This window comes from Hylobates moloch, unplaced genomic scaffold (genome assembly GCF_009828535.3).
Source record: "Hylobates moloch isolate HMO894 unplaced genomic scaffold, HMol_V3 SCAFFOLD_40, whole genome shotgun sequence".
Classification (NCBI taxonomy): domain Eukaryota; kingdom Metazoa; phylum Chordata; class Mammalia; order Primates; family Hylobatidae; genus Hylobates; species Hylobates moloch.
Genome location: NW_026652315.1, coordinates 1,762,311 through 1,785,254, shown reverse-complemented (window position 1 = coordinate 1,785,254; position 22,944 = coordinate 1,762,311). Strand labels below are relative to the sequence as shown.

Below are 22,944 nucleotides of genomic sequence, written 5' to 3'. Positions count from 1 at the left end.
GATATTAGATGATAAAACATGTGCCTTAGAGGATATTAATTAAGGAAAAGCCACTACTATGTGCTATGCTCACAGTGCTGAGCATTTTATAATTATTTCATTTAAGTATAGTGAGACTATCAGCTAGGTCCTATTTTATCTCCATCAGCACCAGCCAATCTGACTGAACACCTAGGCTGGTTTTCATGGTACACAGGTCTTAATATGTAAATATAAAAATGTCCCCCTGTCGGAGGAAATCTCGTAGTTTTAAGTCTTTATCTAAAACTGTATATTTGTAAATAACTTTTTGTTTAACAATTTATTTGTAAAATTTCTAAACACCTCGAAATTGATCATTGGAAGAAACAGTTTTGAATGTCTCTGTGTGTGTTTGTTGTTTAGATTTTTTTTCTCCATGAAGTCAAGAAGTTATATATATTCTCTCCATGAAGTCAAGAAGTTATATATATTCTGTTTATTTTGTTCACTGTTATATCCTGAACATCTAAAACAGTGCCTGGCATGTTAAGTAAGCACCCAATTCAAATTAGTTGATTGTTGAATGAATAAGTGGAAATATTTTTCATGTGATCATAAGTCTTCATTTATTTTGGTATATTAAAATGTGTTGTGTAAAATTTTTAAGGCCCAGCATAAGCATAGCCTCTCTGAGAGGCCATCTTGTATTCCCCAAGCAGAAATAATACTTTCTTTCCCTAAACCTGATGTAGGTGGGTTTATAATTTTCTTCTCTGAAAACTACCTTATTTATGATTATTACTATTATTTTGAGACAAGGTCTCTGTCACCCAGGCTGGAATGTGGTGACATGATCTTGGCTTGCTGTAACCTCTGATCTGGCCTCAAGCAATCCTCCCGCCTCAGCCTCCCAAGTAGCTGGGACTGCAGGCACATGCCCCCATGCCCGGGTAATGTTTTTGATTTTTTTTTTTTTTTTTTTTTTTAGAGATGGAGTTTTGCTATGTTGCCCAGGCTGGCCTCAAACTCCTGGCCTAAAGCGATCCACCCCCTCGGCCTTCTAACATGCTGGGAGTACAAGCATGAGCCACTGCACCTGGCCAGAAAATTACCTCATTGATGCCTTTTAATTCCTCTAAGCTTCTGGAGAACAGAGCTGTTAGTTCATCTTATCCCTGTATTTGTTAAATAAGTAGATGATTTTTTTTTTTTTTTTTTTTTTTGAGACGGAGTCTTGCTCTGTGCCCCAGGCTGGAGTGCAGTGGCGCGCTCTCGGCTCACTGCAAGCTCCGCTTCCCGGGTTCACGCCATTCTCCTGCCTCAGCCTCCCGAGTAGCTGGGACTACAGGCGCCCGCCACCACGCCCGGCTAATTTTTTGTATTTTTAGTAGAGACGGGGTTTCACCGTGTTAGCCAGGCTGGTCTCGATCTCCTGACCTCGTGATCCGCCCGCCTCGGCCTCCCAAAGTGCTGGGATTACAGGCTTGAGCCACCGCGCCCGGCTCTTTTTTTTTTTTTTTTTTGGAGACAGAGTCTCACTATGTTGCCCAGGCTGGAGTGTAATGACACAATCTTGGCTCACTGCAACCTCCGCCTCCTGGGTTCAAGCGATTCTCCTGCCTCAGCCTCCTGAGTACAGTAGCAGGGACTACAGGCGTATGCCACCACACCTGGCTAATTTTTGTATTTTTAGTAGAGACGGGGTTTTCACCATGTCAGCCAGGCTGGTCTCGAGCTCCTGACCTCAAATGATCTGCCCACCTCAGCCTCCCAAAGTGCTGGGATTACAGGCATGAGCCACCATGCCTGGCTGATGAATATGTTTTTAGTGTACCTAACAGATACGAAAGTTCAAAGGAAAAAATGCATATCATTTGAGGGGAGGGCTGATAACTGCTTTTTTCACTCCTTGGCCATTTTTGCTTTGTTTTCTTTTCTCCTTGCTGTACATGTCACCCATCTTGAAAGAATGTGCTTTAGTTCATTTAAAATAATGATTTCATTTTGTAGCACCTTGGTAATTAAATTTATTACTCTTCCTTCGGAGGAACAAAGCCTGTGCTAGTTGGATGATGGCTTTTGTCTTTATTTGTAATCTTTTAGAAAACAAGTACACAAGCTTTCCACTTGGATAGTCATTACGAATTCTTGATAACATCTGGTTACTTAATTTGAAAAATGCGTAGCTATGAAGATTAATGATGGACCTTAACTGAGTTTAAATTCAGACATATATAGGATCTGTATTAATCTCGGTCAACCCTTTCAAGCAGATGCCATATTTTGGGGAAAAGGAAATTGAAATGTACCAAGGAGCGGTAAGTTACGTGTCACATAAATTACTGCCTTATTTTGGGCTTTTATGATGCAGACATGGTTTTTCTTGAAGTTAGCAGTACTTTTGTACTTTTCTATTATGAACTTTTTACTGGAGAAACTTAAGTGACATTGTTTGATTTTTAATGATCTGCTTTTTATTTTTATTTTTTAATTTTTATTATTATTTTTTTCTTTTTTGAGACAGAATTTTGCTCTTGTTGCCCAGGCTGGAGTGCAATGGCATGATCTCCGCTCACTGCAACCTCCGCCTTCCGGGTTCAAACAATTCTTCTGTCTCAGCCTCCCGAGTAGCTGAGATTACAAGCACGTGCCATCACACCTGGCTAATTTTGTATTTTTAGTAGAGACGGTGTTTCACCATGTTGGTCAGGCTAGTCTTGAACTCCTGACCTCAGGTGATCCACCTGCCTCAGCCTCCCGAAGTGCTGGTGAGCCACCATGCCTGGCCGATGATCTGCTTTTTAGAGCAGAGCTCAAAAAAGCTTAGGACTGTCTAATATTTGAGCCTTATTTGCAAAGAAAATTAGTTAAATGGGATGTAGGACCTACAGCTTAGGGATCTTCCTGTTTCCACATATGCCACAAAAATCTAAGGAATAAAAATCAGTTATGGGTAAAAAAAATTGAGCAATGGGTACTGATTTGCAGAATCAGAACCATTGTTAAACTATGACTATGACTTGAACATGAAAAATGAATCTTGTATTACTTCATTTATTAATTTGACCCTGGTTCCTATTCATAATCAGCTCCATAGCCATTTCAGTTGTATAGTAAAAATGGAAGCTGTAATTCTCCTTAATAGATTTTATTCTGTAGTTCATCACTTCCCCAGGCCTCCCCATCTCTGCATCTTTTTCCTTTCCTTTTCCTTCCCTCCACAGCAGAAGCACAAGAGTATTCATTAATCCTGACCCCTAAAAAGCAAACAAAAGAGAGCCCACACAAATTCATCAGTTGAAGTGGAAGGCAATTTACCCAGAGCAAGAGCCCACCCCATTGTTGCCAGATGAATGGTGCTGGTAGCTGGAGCCGAAGGAGGCTGCCACGCGAAAGACCTTTGATAATGCTGCCTTTATGGGAGCCCAGCACAAGGGAAACACTGTCAGCAGAGGCTGGCCCTGCCCTAGTGCCCTGATCAGCAGGCGCACAGAGCTGGCTTGGCGTCCTCATTGACAGCCAAGGCACTGTAGATGGAAGTGCTGTGCATGTGTGTTTCTCTCCAGTTTTCTGAAAAGGGTTGCTGTATACACGTCCCTTTTAGACCATTTATCTTTTGAAGTGTTCTCTTTACGGAAATGTAGAATTTCTAAAAAGTATGCTCAATTTTACTGCTAATGGTAACAGATTATTGTAAAACTGGTATTTACTGAGTGCCATGTACTATGTTATACTTGCAGCAATAATAAAACAGCCCTGGATGCTGGCTGTGTCATAACATCTATCTCCATTTCACAGATGAGGAAACTGAGGCTCAGAGAGGTGAAGTACTAAAATCTACTGAGTGGTGGAGCTAGGAGTTGAAGTCAGGTCCTAATGAGAGTCTCAGGGGAGGGAAGAATCAGGTAAAGGAAATGCCCACTCTGTAGTTTTCTCACAGATAGCTGAGAGGTTCAAGAAGACCACAGATAGGAAACCAGTTTGGAAAATATAGAGTGACATGCAAAGGTCAAGTATGACAGTTCAGCAGCGTTGAAGCCTTACTGGGCAATGACTTCCCCCCATTGCCCATAGCTTGCTTTCCACTCCATTTCCTTCCATTTTCCATCTTCTTGTCTTTCTTACAGTCCTCTACTTTCTCATTTTCAAAGAGTCATTAATGATGTTTGTACACTTGAGACCAGAAACCCAAAATGATGGTAACTGAGAGGGGTGCTAAGGCCTAAGTTTTGGTGATACTCTCACCGAAGTGAGAACCTGACCTAAAGAGGGGAATTTTTAAACAAAATTATGAGAGTCCATTGTTTTGGACTGATCTCATGCACTAGCCCCTGACAGACCAGACCAAACCAACATGGAGTCACTCATGTTACATGTGACATAATCAAAACTTTAAAGAAACAGACCAGGAGATGCCAGCAGGAGGAGGTCCACTCTACTCTAACCCTTAAAAAAGTAACCTAAAGTCTTTGTTCCCATCTTACAAACCCCACTGTTCTGCTATTTGTCAATGACATTTGAGAATAAGTACATTTTTACAACAGTGACAGAGTGACATCAGTGCCTAAAGTTTTGGTCAGTATCTCAAAATTGAGAAGATGACCAAAAGAGGGAAATTGGACTGAGCGTGGTGGCTCATGCCTATAATCCCAGCACATTGGGAGGCCAAGGTGGGAGGATCACTTGAGCCTGGGAGTTCAAGACCAGCCTGGGCAACATGGTGAGACCCCGTCTCTATTTAAAAACAAAAACAAAAAAAAACAAGAGAGGGGAATTGTTAAATTAAGTTTAGCCTAAAGCTGCCTCCTTACATGTTTTAAGTTCGGTCTAAATGTTTTCTTCTTTTCTTTTTTCTTTTGAAACAAGGTCTCACTCTGTCACCCATGCTAAGTGCAGTGCTGTGATCTTGGCTCACGGCAACCTCCACCTCCAGGACTCAAGCGATCCCCTGAACTCAGCTTCCCAAGCAAACAGCTGGGACTACAGGCACACACCACCATGTCCAGCTAATTTTGTTTCTTTTTTGTAGAGAGGAGGTCTCACTATGTTGCCCAGGTTGATCTGGAACTGCTGGGTTCAAGTGATCCTCTGGCCTTGCCTCCAAAAGTGCTGGGATTACAGGCATTAGCCATCACACCCAGCTCTAAATGTTTCTCTGTACACAGTGAACTGTAGCCTAACCAGATGTATAGACAAACTATAACCTACTCTTCTGCCAGTCACTGAGTTTTGGCCAATCAAAGGTGGCCAACTATTCAAACTGTGTTCAAATAAGGCAAACTCTAAACTAATCTGTAACTAATCTGGCTGTTTCTGTACCTCACTTCCATTTTCTAGATATATATTTTTTTGTTTGTTTGTTTTGTTTTGAGATGGAGTCTCACTCTGTCACCAGACTGGAGTGCAGTAGTGCAATCTCACCTCACTGCAACCTCTACCTCCTGGGTTCAAGCAGTTCTGCCTCAGCCTCCTCAGTAGCTGGGATTACAGGCATGTGCCAACACGCCTGGCTAATTTTTGTAGTTTTAGTAGATACTGGGTTTTGCCACGTTGGCCAGACTTGTCTCTGACTCCTGACCTCAAGTGATCCTCCCACCTCAGCCTCCCAAAGTGCTGAGATTACAGGCCTGAGCCAGGGCCGGCCCTCACTTCCATTTTCTGTATATCACTTTCCTTTTTCTGCCCAAAAATCTTACGGCATATGGCAGCACTGGAGGCTCTCTGAATCTACTCTTGTTCCAGGGCAGCCTTATTCACGAATCATTCTTTGCTCAGTTAAACTCTGTTAAATTAAAATAATAATTATAATAATCCTGCACAATCCTAGTGTGGACTAGAAGTCCATTTAAAACCATATCCTGAGGTCCTGTCCAGGTATCCACTCCTGACCATAAGGTTAAGGCAGAGATCACATATTCTGGTTCCTGCATAGGGTTCTTTAGGTGACCAGTCCTAGGCATAGCTTGCAGCCCTCACTGGGTAGCTCCCCCTATGAGCCCCCTGCCTACAACATGGGAAGAACACTGGGTATCGGATACAAAGCCCCCTTATCCTAACCCCTCCCCACAAAACTCTCATCTTCTAGAGCATGGCAGTGAGAAACAACTTCTCAGCCAGGCCCCCTTTTCTATAGTAAGTCACTGCACAATAAAATGAATTAAGTAAATTAATCCAAAAATGGATTAAGTAAATTAATCCAAAGATGGATTAAGTAAGTTAAGCTTCACCTTTGTATATCACTCTATCTTTTCAAATTGCTTTCCCATCCGTCATTTACACTGTGAGACTTGCAGCTTGGACGCCATTATTCCCACAATTATAGCTCACTGCATCCTCCAACTCCTGGACTCAAGCTATCCTCCCACCTCAGCCTCCCAAGTAGCTAGGACTACAGGCATGTGCTACCACACCCAGCTAATTAAATTTTTTGTGTGTGTGGAGACTAGACTCCAAGTCCTGGGGTTAAACGACTCTTCTGCCTCAGCCTACCAAGTAGCTTGGAGTGATTACAGGCTAGCAGTGTTCTTTCTCCATATATACTCAACAAAGTATTTCTCATTTTAGTAATTTTTGAGGTTGTGGTGAAGGTAGGTGTCAAGAAATTGTATAAAACAGGGCTGAAGTCAGTCTGATAATTTATTAAGCGTGGAAAATGTATTTAGTTTGATATTTGTGCATAGCTAAGATATCCCATAAGATGAAATCACAAACCCAGGAGAATATCTTAGTGTGGTAGGATTTTTTTTTTCCAATAGAGATGAAACAAACTGGCCAAACTAGCTTATCCCTTTAAAGAACCACACCTTCTTGCCCTCTTCTTATGGAAAGATTTAAGTATTTTTTCTGATCCATAGATAATCTCACCTAATTCCCTCTGAGGCCCCAGAATCTACAACGTGGCGTCTTAGAAAAAATTACGTAGGAATTTAGAATTCTGGTAGAAGTCGGATCTAGGTGTTTGGCAGGCCTCTCCAAAGAGCTGTTGCCCAAGTGTCTACAGAAACATTTAGAAATGGACTGTCACCTGCAGAGGCGTGTGTGGGTGGAAGGGTGGGGTGTTGGAGTGTCTGAAGACATGGGGCACATCCGGAAGGCTGAGTCATGGATATGCCTATGGGAGACTCCTTCCAAATTCCGTCTTAATTTTGTGAGGGTGTAACCTTGATGACCTAGAAAATTTTATGAATTCTTTTATCAAGCAACCTTTAAGATGTAATTATAGGCATGGGAACTGTAGTGCACGATTCATTTCCAAATTCAGGAAAAGAAATTTAATGTATTGCCTATCTGACCATGATTTTGTTTTTATTTTTAAATTTTTATTATTATTTATGTATTACTATTTTTTGCTTTTCTAGGCACAGTATGAAAACCCACCACATATCTATGCCCTTGCAGATAATATGTACAGAAACATGATCATTGACAGAGAGAACCAGTGCGTGATCATCAGGTATGAAAAAGATCCTTATCAGTGGGCGTGGAAGATATGAGACTATGCTGTGGTTATGGATTTCGGTCGATAAGCAGTGGTTTCACAACAGCTACTGATGGCACAGCTTGGTTAATGTGTCTGAGTAGCAAGTAGCTTAGCTGCTTTATCTTGCTTTATTTATAACTCTATATAATAGAGCTCCATATCATAAAACTTTTGAGCTTCCACGGGGTTGCAGTAAGTATAATAAACATGTTTTCACTGTTTAGTCAGATGGAATCCTTTTCTCTAGGTCCCTGCTTTTTCTTTCCCTTCATAATTTAGTAGTTCATGTTTGAACATTTTTGGTGAACTTCGTCATTTGCATTGAATTTGGGGGGAGATTACTGGTAATTGCCAGCATTAGGTGTCTGTCGCCACATTTCATAATCCCTCTAGCCTGACATGGCTCTGAATCCTGGATGGGTTTAAGTCAAGCTTGTCCAACCTGTGGGCTGCAGGCCGTGGGTCACACACGGCCTAGGACAGCTTTCACTGTGGCCCAAAGCAAATTCGTAAACTTTCTTAAAACATTATGAGATTTTTTTGCAATTTTTTTTAAGCTCTTCAGCTATCATTTGTGTTAGTGTATTTTATGTGTGGCCCAAGACAATTCTTCTTCTTCCAGTGTGGCCCAGGGAAGCCAAAAGATTGGATACTCCTGGCTTAAGTGCTTTTAAAATTCTGCTTATTTACAAAAATTAGCTGGGCGTGATGGCACACGCCTCTAATCCCAGATACTAGGGAGGCTGAGGTGGGAGAATTGCTTGAGCCTGGGATGAGGAGGTTGCAGTGAGCTGAGATGGTGCCACTGTACTGCAGCCTGAGTGTCAGAGTGAGACTCCGTCTCGAAAAAAAATAATAAAATAAAATTCTGCTTATTAACTCCAGGTGGGATGGCTCACACCTGTAAGCTGCAGAGTTTGAGACCAGCCTGGGCAACATGGCGAAACCCCATCTCTACAAAAAAATATGAAAATTAGCCAGGCATCTGGTGTCATTTGTCTGTAGTCCCAGCTACTGGGGAGGCTGAGTGGGGAGGATCACTTGAGCCAGGGAAGTCAAGGCTGCCGTGAGCTGAGATTGTGCCATTGCATTCCAGCCTGGGTAACAGAGCAAGACACTGTCTCAAAAAACAAAACAAAACAAACCCAAAAAAAAAGGCTTATACCTCAGTGGAGGCTGAGACAGGCAGATCACTTGAAGTCAGGAGTTCAAGACGAGCCTTGGCAACATGGGGAAACCATGTCTCTACCAAAAATACAAAAATTAGCCAAGCGTGGTGGTACATGCCTGTAGTCCCAGATACCAAGGAGGCTGAGGCGGGAGAATCACCTGAACCCAGGAGGCGGAAGCTGCAGTGAGCCAAGATCACGCCACTGCAGTCCAGCCTGGGCGACAGAGTGAGACTCCATCTCAAGAAGAAAAGAAGCTCTGCTTACTATTGTGAATATTTTCAAACACTAGAAAGTATAAGCATCCATATTCTCATCACCTAGAATTTGACAGTTCACAATTTTATCATACATATTTGTATTCATCTTTTTAAATTAATTTTTCTGAGACATTTTTGGGAAAAAAAAACCCTTTTATTGTGGATAATTACAAATATACACAAAATGAGAAAGAATAGTAGAATGTGTCCCTGTATATCTATTATCCATTTTGCATTCTTATCAGTATATGGCCAATTCTGTTTTATTTGGTTCCCCCATTCTATCCCACTTGATTACTTAAAGCAAATCTGGCAGGGCATGGCAGTAGATTCATTTCCAAGGTCAAGAAAAGATTACACGTAATACTAGCACTTTGGGAAGCCAGGGGGCAGGAGGATCACTTGAGGCCAGGAATTGGAGACCAGCCTGGACAACACAGCCAACCCTGTCTCCATAAAAAAGTTTTGTTGTTTTTTTTTTTCTTTTTTTTTTTTTTGAGACGGAGTCTTGCTCTGTCCCCCAGGCTGGAGTGCAGTGGCGCAATCTCGGCTCACTGCAAGCTCTGCCTCCCGGGTTCACGCCATTCTCCTGCCTCAGCCTCCTGAGTAGCTGGGACTACAGGTGCCCGCCAACACGCCCGGCTAATTTTTTGTATTTTTAGTAGAGACGGGGTTTCACCGTGTTAGCCAGGATGGTCTCGATCTCCTGACCTCGTGATCCGCCCGCCTCGGCCTCCCAAAGTGCTGGGATTACAGGCTTGAGCCACCGCGCCCGGCCTGTTTTTTTTCTTTTTTTTGAGATGGAGTCTTGCTCTGTCACCCAGGCTGGAGTGCAGTGGCACAATCTCAGCTCACTGCAAGCTCCGCCTCCCGGGTTCACGCCATTCTCCTGCCTCAGCCTCTCCAAGTAGCTGGGACTACAGGCGCCCGCCACCACGCCCGGCTAATTTTTTGTATTTTTAGTAGAGACGGGGTTTCACCATGGTCTCGATCTCCTGACCTCATGACCCGCCCGCCTCGGCCTCCCAAAGTGCTGGGATTACAAGCGTGAGCCACCGTGCCCGGCCAAAAAAGTTTTTTTAATTAGCTGGGTGTGGTAGTGCACACCTGTAGCCTTAGCTACCGGGGAGGCTGAGGCAGGAAGATCGCTTGAGCCCAGGAGTTTGAGATTACAGTCAGCTGTGCTTGAACCACTGCACTCTAGCCAGGCGACAGAGATTTTTTTTTTTTTTTTTTTTTTAAAGCAAAACCAAAGATCCCCTTTATTCCTCAATAATTAGTATGTGCCTCTAAGAAAGCATTCTTATCACACCTTAAACATGAAGAATTCTTTTATAGTATCTAATATTATCAGTATTCCAATTCCATGATTTTCCTATAAATTCTTTTTTATAGTTGGTTTATTTTTATTTAGGATTCAAACAAGGCCTACACACTGCACCTGGTTGCTGTCTCTTAGGTCTCTCAGTCTTTAACAATTTTCCCTTCCCCTTTTTGTTTCCTTGGCTTTGTTTAAAAAAAAAAAAAGTTGTTTGTCCTGCAGATCTTGCTTTGCAGTCTGGCATTATCTAATTGTATCCTAAGATGTTGCTTAAGTATTCCACTGTCCCCTACATTTTCTGTAAATTAATAGTTAGATCTAAAAACTTCATCAGAGGCCGGGTGTGGTGGCTCACACCCATAATCCCAGCACTCTTAGGTGGGCAGATCACGAGGTCAGGAGATCAAGACCATCCTGGCCAACATGGTGAAACCCTGTCTCTACTAAAATACAAAAAATTAGCCGGGCATGGCGGTGGTGCCTGTAGTCCCAGCTACTCGGGAGGCTGAGGCAGGGGAATCGCTTGAACCCAGGAAGCAGAGGTTTCAGTGAGCTGAGATTGCGCCACTGCACTCAAGCCTGGCGACAGAGTGAGACTCCGTCAAAGAAAAAAAAAAACAAACTTGATCAGACTCAGATTCCGTTTTTGGCAAAAGAAACTTCATCAGCGATGCTGTGCACTTCATGCCTGTTGCTCTCTCTTCGTGTGTCCAGATTGTCAGTGAACTCGTCTGTTATAAATCATTTCAGAGCCATTGTTTAATTAGTGGTTGAAAAATCGTTGTTTTCTAATTCTATTATTTTTCTGCATTTATTTGTTCTTTTGCTTGGTCACCTTCAAATAAAAACTATGTGGGAAAATTAGACAAAACACTGGGTTCACTGCCGTTACTCACCTATTTTCAAAACAATGAATTGTTGCCCTAGCAGTCTCCCAAGGTAATGTGTTTTATTTTCAGTATTATTCAAACTAGTGGACTTTTAATATTGTACCTGTTTAACTACATTGCAGTTATACTTTTCAAGGCTGAAATGATCCTGTTGTTGAACTGTGACAGTCTTTTATCTTAGCTCTTATGTCCTTTGGACATGACCCCAGTAGGCTCTGTTGGTTTCCTTTAAGATCTTCTAGCTCATCTTGTATATTTCCTATGTAGAATCCACTGTCTCTCCAGGGGCCTTGGTTCTTTTCTTTTCCTTTTCTTTTGAGACCAAGTCTCATTCTGTCATCCAGGCTGGAGTGCAGTGGTGTGATCTCAGCTCACCACAACCTCTGCCTCCTGGGTTCAAGCGATTCTCCTGCCTCAGCCTCCTGAGTGGCTGGGGTTATAGGCATGCACCACATGCCTGGCTAAATTCTTTTGCTTTTTTTTTTTTTTGAGACAGAGTCTTACTCTGTCGCCCAGGCTGGAGTACAGTGGCGCGATCTCGGCTCATTGCAACCTCCGCCTCCTGGGTTCAAGCAATTCTCCTGCCTCAGCCTCCCGAGTAGCTGGGATTACAGGCACCTGCCACCACATCTGGCTAATTTTTGTATTTTTAGTAGAGACAGGGTTTCCCCATGTTGGCCAGGCGGGTCTGGAACTCCTGACCTCAGGTAATCCGCCTGTCTTAGCCTCCCAAATTGCTAGGATTACAGGCATGAGCCACTGCGCCCAGCCTCTTTTGCATTTTTAGTAGACAGGGTTTCACCATGTTAGCCAAGCTGGTCTTGAACTCCTGACCTCAAGTGATCTGCCTACCTCAGCTTCCCAAAGTGCTGGGATTATAGGCATGAGGCACCGCACCCTGCTGGGCCTTGGTTCATTTTAATGGGAAATGGCATGAAGAGACCACTAAACTGGACACCAAGAGTGCTCAGTGCCCTGTGTTGTCAGTGTCTGTAGTTCTTTAAAAGTACAAAGCTAGGGAATATGAGCTTTTTAAGAGAAAAATGAAATTGAAAAATGAATTGTTTTCAATTAATTTTTAAGATTTCAGAGTTTTTATTTCTTTGATTTTAGTTTTTGTATCCCATTTCTTATGCTGAAAATTCTTAGTTCCTGATTACATTAGCAATTATTTGCATTGCACTGTATGCATTTTAGACAGATAGAATAAGTTAAAGCTGTTAAAGTAACAATACCAATATTATTAGTAGCAATACTGAATTCATTTTAAAATTTCTTTGTTGGTTTTTGTCCAAATACCCAATATTTACAGTGAAAATACTGGGTTTCATAAAAGTCACTTAAAATAATCCTTTTCTATGTCAACCTGACCTACAGTTGGGTTCATTTATTTCATTTTCAAGTTTAGTTGTTTAACATTTTTAAATGTAATTTTGTTTTTATAATTATGCAAAACATTTACATGGTTCCAAAGTCAATCCTGCAAAATGTGACCACTGAAGCATTTCAAGGTAAATATATATCTGAAGTATTTGGAGGTAAATATAGACTTCATGACATTTTACCCCTAAATATTTCCACATGCATCTCTGAAAAATTGAAACATTTTCTTACTAATCCTAAGACCATTATCATAACTCAGTAATTGTACATTTTCAACATCATCTAAAAACTTCAAACTTCTCTAATAGTCGCAAATGTCCTTTTCTGCTGGTTTATGCAAATCAAATAACGCTGAATGCATTTGGTTATGAATCATAAATTTATTTTTATCCTACCACAGTTGCCCTATTATTACTATTTTTCTTCATGACACTGACTTTTTGAAGAGACCAAAACTAGTTTTCCTCCAGACATCATTTACATTTGTCTAATAGCTTCTTCCTGGCCTCACTATACTTATTCCTTCAATTAGATTTTCTACAAATATAAGGTTATATCTAATGACTTGATTAGATGCAGATGCAGGTTAAATTTTATGAGGAGGAACACCTGGGTCATGTTGAATTCGGTTGCTTAATAGGAAATGCTTCTGTTTGACACTAAGCGGAGGTCATCGGCTACTGGAGAGGCAGGAGGTGTTTTCCTAGCTGGAATTTAATGAGGGTCCAGGATGAGTTTTCTGATAGAGTCCTCTGCCCTTTCTCTTTCCTCACATTTTCTCTCTTTTGGGTGTGTGCCGAAAGGAGTGGGATGGGAATGGTCTTCTTATATGAGCTTGCCAGTCTGGAGGCCCCCTCAGGCTTCTGCAGCCCACGTGTCTCCCTCCATCTGCCACTGCAAGGTCCACCTGCACTGAAGTGGGATGATGCCCACTTCCGATCCTTGTTTCCAGCTGTTCAGGTGGCAGAGCTTTCAAGGACCTGCTCCCAAGGATTTCTGTTTCAGTGGCTGTGCTTTCATTTAGGAGACGTGCTTTCATTTAGGAGCTACCTGGAGTTGGGCCAAACTTCAGGTTAAGGGCACAGGCCTCCAGTAGACTGCCCTCCCTGCAGACATCAGCTGCATGTTCAGGGCTCCCCAGGCCACCCTCCTCAATTCAGGGGTTCCCACTACATCCCCCCCGCCCCCGGTTCAATAATTCACCAGAACAACTCACAAAACTCAGAAAAGCCCTACACTTAGGATTACAGTTTTGTTCTGGCAAAAGGAGGATACAAATTAGAGCCAAACAAAAGACAAGAGGTTGAGGGCGAGGTCTGGGAGGGTCCAGAGGTGGAGCTTCTGGTTTTCCTCTCCCTGTGGAGTCATGGACAGTGCTACCTCCTACCGGTATGAGGTGTGACAATACTCACAGTATTGCCAACCAGAGAACATCACCTGAGCCTCTGGTGTTTGGGCTCGATCACGCACCGCCTGCCTGGCCCACCTTCATTTTCCAGCTGCTCTCGAAAGCTGGTGCAAATGCCTTTAGTTTCCAGTTGGAGGTCAGAATTGCGATGGTATGTCCTAAAGCTCCCGACATAAATCACATCGTCAGACTCTCCTATGGTCGAAGCCCCCAAGCAAGGAAAAGCACTCCTCTTAGGTAGGACATTCCAGGGGCATAGACGTCACTGCCCAGTCACCGAGGGCAAAAGCCTGAGCCCTTGAGTTAATTCTCTTCTGCACCAGTGCTGTGGTTTGTCTGCTTTGAGAAAGCAAATTGGAAACCTCTGGCATTCCATGGTTCATGCTCACCTGACCCTGGGCAGCACACCTCACACCTGTCTGGGCCTTGGCCTTTTCACCTGTGAAGGAACTGAATGACCAGATGACCTCTGAGGTCATCTTGGTTTTGGAACTCTTCCTTCCAAATAATGTTGGAGAGGAGGAAAGGCAGGGAAATCCTGTTCTGGGTGGAAAGGCCAAGTTTGTAGCCCCCCGACACTGGATGGGGCAGGTGCTCCATCTGTTAGGGGCCGAGTTGAATGGTGCCTTTTAAAATGCATTTGTGAGCAGAAAACATAAAAAAAAACCATTTTCCTGGAGGCTGGAAGAAAAGCCTGCTCCTCATGCTAAGGGATTCTGGCATGGCTGGAAAGACTAGGAATCTTTAGTGTCATTTAATTAGGAGATAAAAAATGAATGATGACCTAATTTCTATGGTGTTGTTTTAGACTTCCACCTCCCAGTTTCCCTGGTGTGCCTTTGTCTAAATGACACTTTAGATGGCATAATGCAGCCCATAAAGGCGACATTTCTAGTTTCCTCTCAGTCTTACTCATGTTTTCTAACACAGTGGATACAGTGACAGGATGGACTGGCACCTGACCATTTCAAGACTAGAAATGAGTGTAACAAGTCGGATTTTTTTTTTTTTTTTGAGACAGAGTCTCGCTCTGTCACCAGGCTAGAGTGCAATGGCATAATCTCGGCTCACTGCAACCTCTGCCTCCCAGGTTCAAGCGATTTTCCTGCCTCAGCCTCCTGAATAGCTGGGAATACAGGCGTCTGCCACCACACCCAGCTAATTTTTTTTGTATTTTTAGTAGAGACTGGGTTTCACCATGTTGGCCAGGATGGTCTCGATCTCTTGACCTCGTGATCCACCCACCTCAGTCTCCCAAAGTGCTGGGATTACAGGCGTGAGCCACTGCGCCTGGCCACAAATTGGATTTTAAAAGAAAGAAATCAAGGAAGGAGACGTCCTGCTTTCTCAGGCACAGGGCTCCATGGAGGCCTAGGTCCATCTACAAACTTGATTTGTCAAAACAGCTGGAGCTGAGCAGCCTTAGGTAGACTGACTCGCCAAGCAAACTCACAAGGAAGTGTGAATCAGACCCCAATTCATTATTTCATAGGGAGAATTCTGCCTCGACAGCTGATTATGTGCCCTGGAAGACAGTCCACGAAGGGAGCTAGATTACCACAAGAAGGCTGGATAGAGGGCTGAATTCTGAGCGAAGGGATGATCGTATTTGCTAAATCAGCCACAGCACTCACCTCTATCTGAAGATGTGGACACGTGAACTAAGGGTGTTGCTCTAGTCTGCAGAACAGTCTTTTTACTTGGAGAAAACCCTGCATCTCTGCTGTTTACTTTCCTATCCTGACTCTGCTGTAAGTCAACCCCCTTTCATTAACCTACACTCTCTCCTGCCAAGCCCGGACATCTATTAGGCTAACTTCTAGTAAGGAATAAACACCTGGGGTTGACCTTGGATATTTCCTATGCCTTCCTCCTCAGCCCACTGGCAGACAAATCAGGGAGAGTGGCTTCCATAGATGCTAACTTTTTTTTTTTTTTTTTTTTTTTTTTGAGGTGGAGCCTCACGCTGTCACTCAGGCTGGAGTGCAATGGTGTGATCTCGGCTCACTGCAACCTCCGTCCCCCGGGTTCAAGCAATTCTGCTGCCTCAGCCTCCCAAGTAGCTGGGACTTCGGGCGCCCATCACCTTGCCCAGCTAATTTTTTTGTATTTTTAGTAGAGACAGGGTTTCACCATGTTGGCCAGGCTGGTTTTGAGCTCCAGACCTCAAGTGATCCGCCTGCCTTGGCCGCCCAAAATGCTAGGATTACAGGCATGAGCCACCGCACCCAGCCTATAGATGCTAATTTTATCTACCATGCCTTGTGTTCACTAATACATCTTTTTTTTTTTTTTTTTTTTTTGAGACGGAGTCTCACTCTGTCACGCAGGCTGGAGTGCAGTGACACACTTTTGGCTCACCACAACCTCTGCTTCCTGGGTTCAAGTGATTCTCTTGCCTCAGCCTTCTTAGTAGCTGGGATTACAGGGGTGTGCCATGACACCTGGCTAATTTTTTGTTTGTATTTTTTAGTACAGACGAGGTTTTGCCCTGTTGGCCAGGCTGGTCTTGAACCCCTGACCTCAAGTGATCTGCCTGCCTCAGCCTCCCAAAGTGCTCTGATTACAGGTGTGAGCTGCCATGCCTGGCCTAGGTTCACAAATTTAACTTTCTAGGGATAAGTATTTCTGATTCCTGAATTGCTTTACTAGTTCAGTGGCTCTACAGATATGTAGGCTCCACCTCCAGAGATTCTGTTTCAGCTGATTTGTGGTGGCCTTGGAGCATTAATATCTTTTTTCAAGCTCCCCCAGCTCACTCTGCTTAAAAGCCAAGGCTAAGGCTCTTGAAATCCTCATTTCAGGTCACCTCTTGCTGTTAGCACCACCAGGCCCTGCAAGATAGACTTCCTGAGTGCCTGCCCTCTGCTGGTTGCTTTCGTATAGGTTGTCTCTTTTAATCCTTACCACTCTGTTGGCATTGTTTTTTGAAGCTACATCTAAAAAATGAGGCTTAAGAGAATTCCAAGATCCAAAACTAGTAGATGGCAGAGCCTCTATTTGAATTTAGCCCTGGCTGACTTCAAACCTTATGCACTTTCTTTATACCTATTAGCAGTGATGTCTGTCTAGGTCTCAAATTTCCCATATTTTAATGGAAATGTAATAGCTACCACATACCATGGGACAGAGGTCAGGACGGGTTCACCAGGTTAGTTACCCCTGGACTTGAGCTCCTAGGATTGAAGTCTCCCACTCTGTCCCCCCAAATATAGGTGCTTTTTTATTTTTGTTTTTGCAACAGAGTCTCACTCTGTCACCTAGGCTGGAGTGCAGTGGCACAATTTCAACACACTGCAACCTCCGCCTCTCAGGCTCAAGCGATCCTCCCACCTCAGCCTCCCGAGTAGCTGGAACCACAGATGCGCACCATCATGCCTTGCTAATTTTGAAATTTTTTGTAGAGACGGGGTCTCCTTATGTTGCCCAGGCTGGACTCAGGTGCTTTTTAAAACTAACCCTTTGTCATTGTTGGCCGTGATGCTCTCTGCATACCCAGGAGGATGATGATTGGGCTTGTCATCAACTGGAGGATAAATGACACACAGACTGAGTTAATAGAAGAACATGACCTTATTGACACATTAGCTTTGATTTCTTACCAAGAGGTAAAGATGCATTTATATACCAAATGGCCATACCTGGGCAGTTTCTGTATTTTACCTGACTTGTTATCCAGTGGATATGTCTGGAGGCCAGAGCTCAGTCTTCCCCTTCTTTTTATGGTTCTCTATGGCCTATTTCTATATTATAGCAGGCCTCTGAGTAGAGACATGATAGCACCGACGCCTGGTTCAAAAAGATAAGGATATTGGTAGCAAAGACATGGGATGTTGAGGGAATATGGAAATCTAGTGCAGCAGTAAGGGCCTGACCTGAGTTAGAAAGTCAAGAAGGAAGCAGATGTATGACTTTCAATAAGCCTGTAAAGAAATAAAGGAATGGGCAAGTGAAGGTAGACTCTGGGCAGTGCCAACAGAAAAATGCAACAGCAATAGCTACATTAGCATCATAAGAATGATAGCGAGGCTGGGCGCAGTGGCTCACGCCTATAATCCCAGCAGGTGGGTGGATCACCTGAGGTCAGGAGTTCGAGACCAGCCTGGCCAACGTGGTGAAACTCCATCTCTACTAAAAATATGAAAATTAACTGGGCGTGGTGGCAGGCGCCTGTAATCCCAGCTCCTCGGAAAGCTGAGGCAGGAGAATCACTTGAACCCAGGAGGCAGAGGTTGCCGTGAGCCAAGATGGCACCACTGCACTCCAGCCTGGACGACAGAGCAAGAATCCATCTCAAAAAAATAAAAAAAATTAAAAATCTAAAAAATTTAAAAAAAGAATGATAGCATCTGAAGGCTTGGTAGATACCTGTGAGCCCAGTAAATGATCCACCCATATCTGCTTAGCTCATTAATCTGTTCTCCAAAATCCAGAATTTGGATTTGTGCATTAGAACCACATATGTGATACCTTTGGATGTCAGAGACATCTCTGCAAATCTGTTTAACAAAATGGTCCTGATGTGGTAAAGGAAGAACTAGCAAGCTTTGCTCATGATCTCTACCATCTCTACATCACCAGACAAGATCTTGGCAGCGTGGCCAGAGGCATTTCTGAAGCCCTTGCCAACTGACCCATGGAGAATCATCGGGCCTTGGAGAACATTTAAGTGGCAGTTTTATTGCTGCCATCAAAAGTGAATTCTTACCACTTTTGGCCTAAATCAGCTCTTGCACCTTAGGCTGTTTAAAAATACGATGTCAATTGGAAAGCATCCCATTTGGTGCTGTTTCTGCTTTTTTTATTTGAAATACCCTGATGCAGTTCTTTTCTGGTGAGTAGACCATCTGTCCTAAATACATCCATTACCAGTTTGCAAAGTCTTTGTCAGGTGCATCCTGCGTAGGAGCTAAATAAATACTTTTTTAAAGAATAAATAAAGACATGAGAGATATTTTGAAGGTACATCAGTGGGATTTGCTAACTGATTGAGTAAGAGAATTTTCATAGAGGAAAAGGAGATAGTAGTCATCACTGGAGCTAAGATTTCTGACCTGTGTGCTTCAACATATATTTTAGATTTGAAATATGTAATTTTTGCAGTAGTAAAGATAAAAGGGAAAAATTCCCAGTGCCTCTCATATTTGGCTCGTGGGTCTTTTGTGCTCTTTGCTGTGGCACCATCAGGTGTCTCCAGATTCTCAAGCTATCTTCCTGCCTTTGATGTATTTCAGGAACCTTTTATTATTAGTATGGAGACACTTTTCAGGGCTCTCCTGAGTTGCTGTGGGTCCACCCAATTTCTTGTTTATCCCAGCAGCTCCAGCCTTTGACCTCGCCATCCCCGTGGCCTGGCTTTGGGAGGCCCTGTCAGCCCATACCTCTGACTATGACGGGGTTGCATGGGGCTGCCTCTGGCTGTAAATCTGAAGAGCAAGGGCCCAGATTGACCCTGTTCCCCAAGCTTTCTGCAAATCTTACATTCTAGTCTGGTTGCTAAAATTCCTTTATCATCAGCCAAGGAGTGCTATTCAGGAGGGCTGCCTAATTAATATATTATTACCCGTTATCATAACAGCAACTCTTTTTCGAGTGCTTGCTTTGCATCCTTTTATCATTTTTCATCTTTACGTCAGCCTAGCAAACTAGGTATTGCTATCCCCCACTTTGGCAGATCAAGAAACTGAGTCTCAAAGAGGTAATGAAACTGTTAATATCTTGCATTTGAAATGTGACAAAGTTGTGCTCCCAGCCAGAGCTGCCCGCCTCCGGTACAGCAGTCTTTATACTTTTCTCTGCTGTTTTGAGCCAGCAGGTGTTAGGTTAACTGGTTAATAATCCATTACCACTTTCACTCACGAGGTACAGTGGAAAGCCCTCTGGGGTGAGTCATAGGGTAGACTCTATTCTTTCTGTCTAAGGCGTGTGACCCCTGCAAGCGTCAGTTACTTCGTCTATAAAATGGGAATTCATACCTTAAATGAATGTAAAGAAAGTGTAATGAGGAAATATACATGGAAGACGTTTTTTAACTCTTGTAGAGTAATGTAAAAGATCTGCTAGTAACATTAAAAGGAATTTCAGAGCTGGGAAGTAGCTGGGCTGGGACTCAAACTTGGTCTTCATACTCAACATTGGGTTCCTCTCACTGCATCAGGCTGGGCCAAGATGAGCATTGCCATGTCGCCATCCATGTTCTTGGCAGACTAGGTGAAAATTTTGTTTGCTTGACAACACCAATTAACTAGGTACTTCTCTGGGGTTGGGAAGAAATAACAGCTGTTGGTCTTATTCACACTTTCCTCAATCTGTTAAGGAATGAATTTGTCTTATTTACCCAGTGGTTTCAGCGTGGCTGTTTTTGTCTTTTATACCATTAGCCATGGCATGTATTTGAGAATTAGGTTTTTAGTGTAATTCTAAAGTCCGATGGAGGACCCCTCTCTCCATGGCCCTGGAACCTCCCAGATGTGCTTCACCTCCGACTTGTTTCTGTTCCAGATCTAGTAGGGCTGCCAGGAAGGGGAGTCTGTGAATTGAGCCATTGGAGAAGACTGTCCAGGACCTTCTTTGATGTGGTTTCTCATTCTCACAGAATTATTTTGTCTTGTGATCACAGTGATGTAGGCTATTTGTTATTTTTTAGTTCCAACTCTGCGTGAAATAATAAATGTTGTTGGCAGAAGGCTTGCTTAAATGGGTGTGTATCAGTAAAGACTCAGGAGTAGCTAAAAGTTTGCTAATACTATGAACTGTGCTGTTCAGTGGGTTCCTTTGGGAAACCTTGTTGATCTTTGTTGACTAGTCAACCCATATGAGGATCTTAAAGGTTTACCTTCCTCTGAGCAGTAGAGCTCTGGCCCCTGACACAGCCTCTCTCACCTCCTTTTCTAGCTCTGCCACTCACTAGCTAAGTGTCCTTCAGCAAGTTGCTTACCTTTTCTCACTTCAAATAATGGAGATAATAAAAGCACCTACCTCACAGGGCTCTTATGCGGATCAAGTGATTGACACATGTAAAGCACTTATAACAGTCTCTGACATGCATGATACACACAGTGAACACATCCTACCTACAATTATCATAGCCACAATATTTCAGTGTGTTCCTTTCAAGCCTCCTTTGGAATTGATGTTATTTCTCATTGTCTGGACTATATTTTAGTAGATGAACAACTGTGTTCATCTTTTATAACTCTAGAATTACAAAAATTGGTTTTTAAAAAACTATCCCTATATTTTTAATCCTTGGGTTATACCTTTTGAAATAAGAGTTGTGTTCAATACTGTATCTCTGTATATTTGAAAAAAACAAAGCAGGGTCTAATTAAATAAGTCTAATGGGAATTTCCATTGTCTTGTTTGTCTCCCTGACACATTGACACAGTTGATCCTGACTCCGTTGGCCCCATGAAGCCACATGCGTCTTCTTGCTTCTCTGTGTGCCTCTCTGACTTTTCTGTCTTGTTCTCTGTGTTTGCCATGTTTTTTGCCCTTTACAGCTTTAAAGAGTTCAGGCATTAAATTTTGTAGGATGACTTCAGGCTGAGTCTACCCATTTCCTCGTGACCAGGTTCAGGTCATGCATGGACTACCATAGAAACAATGCAGGGCTCTTGATCACCTGGTTCCATAGGCATCTGCTAGGTTTCTTCTCATTAAATTAACTGTATTTTCTTTTAGGATGTGTATTTTGTGGGGATATATTCTCCAATTATGACAACATCCTTCTCCACATTAAACCTCCGCCTACCAGCCTTAGCATCCATTAATGACTCCTGGTCACCTGTATGATGGCTACCAAATGGTGATGATTTGTTTCCATCATTCCTTCTACATTTATTAGTTGGCATTCCACTGTGTGGAAGAGCTTTCCCTTCTCTCCTATTTATTGATTGACTCATTTACTTTCTTACGGCAGTATGGAATTATGGCTTCCTATTTTATTCAAAGGATCGTAATCCATTATTATCATTACTTATTTTGATTTGGCCAGTGGGAACCCCTTCCAGCTGGCTCTTATATGATTGACACGTCCACACCAGTCACTGCACATTTCCTTACCTTTTGGCACAGTTATATCTTCCACGCCCAGTTTGAATTTTCCCCGCTCCAGCCCTGGCATTGGTCATTTCCCAAAGCAGCCCTGGTTCCTTTTATTGGAGAATAGTATTCAGAGACCAACGAAAATTGTGTCAATTTTGAAAAACTAAGTAAATAATATATCAGTTGTTCTGTATAGGTAAAGGCAAGTTCATCTGTATGCTGCCTTGAGAAAATGGAAGTCTAGAGTCTGTATAAAATGTAGCACAAAATGGCACAGGCCAGAACCCTTCGTGCATCCACAAACCTGAACCCAAGGTCACTGTCTTGGATCCCTGCACTGCCTTCCAGCTCCACTCCTTACCCCTCCCAGCTTCCCACATCACAATCAAGGCCTATTATTTATTTACCTGTTTATTTTATTTTATTTTATTTTTTAGAGACAGGATCTCACTTTGTTACCCAGGCTGGAGTGCAGTAGCTCAACAATAGCTCACTGCAGCCTCAACCTCCTGGACTGAAACGATCCTCCCACATCAGCCTGCAAAGTAACTAGGACCGCAGGAGCACACTACTACACCCAGCTAATTATTTTTAATTGTTGTTATTTAAAATTTTTTATTTTTATTTTTGTTTATTTACCTATTTGTTTTTGAGATGGAGTCTTGCTCTGTCACCCAGGCTGGAGTGCAGTGGTGCAGTCTCAGCTCACTGCAACCTCTGCCCCCTAGGTTCAAGTGATTCTCATCTCTCGGATGTCTTGAGCAGCTAGGACTACAGGCACGTGCCGCCACGCCTGGCTAATTTTTTTGTATTTTTAGTAGAGACGGGGTTTTACCATGTCAGCCAGGCTGCTCTTGAACTCCTGACTTAAGGTGATCCACCCGCCTTGGCCTCCCAAAGTGCTGGGATTATAGACGTGAGCCACTGCACCCAGCCAATTGTTTTTATTTTTATTTGTTTTATTATTATTATTATTATTATTGTTTCTTTTGTGTTTTGGGGTTTTGTTTTTGTTCTTTTTACGAA

The 22,944-nt window shown here is 43.0% G+C and overlaps 1 protein-coding gene across 1 annotated transcript in view; it reads left to right on the top strand.

Moving 5' to 3' along the window:
- Positions 1 to 22,944, top strand: part of LOC116463534 (unconventional myosin-Ie) — a 235,729-nt gene that overhangs the window by 108,288 nt on the left and 104,497 nt on the right. Inside the window, exons 3-4 of the mRNA XM_032146671.2 lie at positions 2,190 to 2,279; positions 7,320 to 7,414. Of these exons, the coding sequence (XP_032002562.1) occupies positions 2,190 to 2,279; positions 7,320 to 7,414 (185 nt within the window). The remainder of the gene's footprint in view (positions 1 to 2,189; positions 2,280 to 7,319; positions 7,415 to 22,944) is intronic.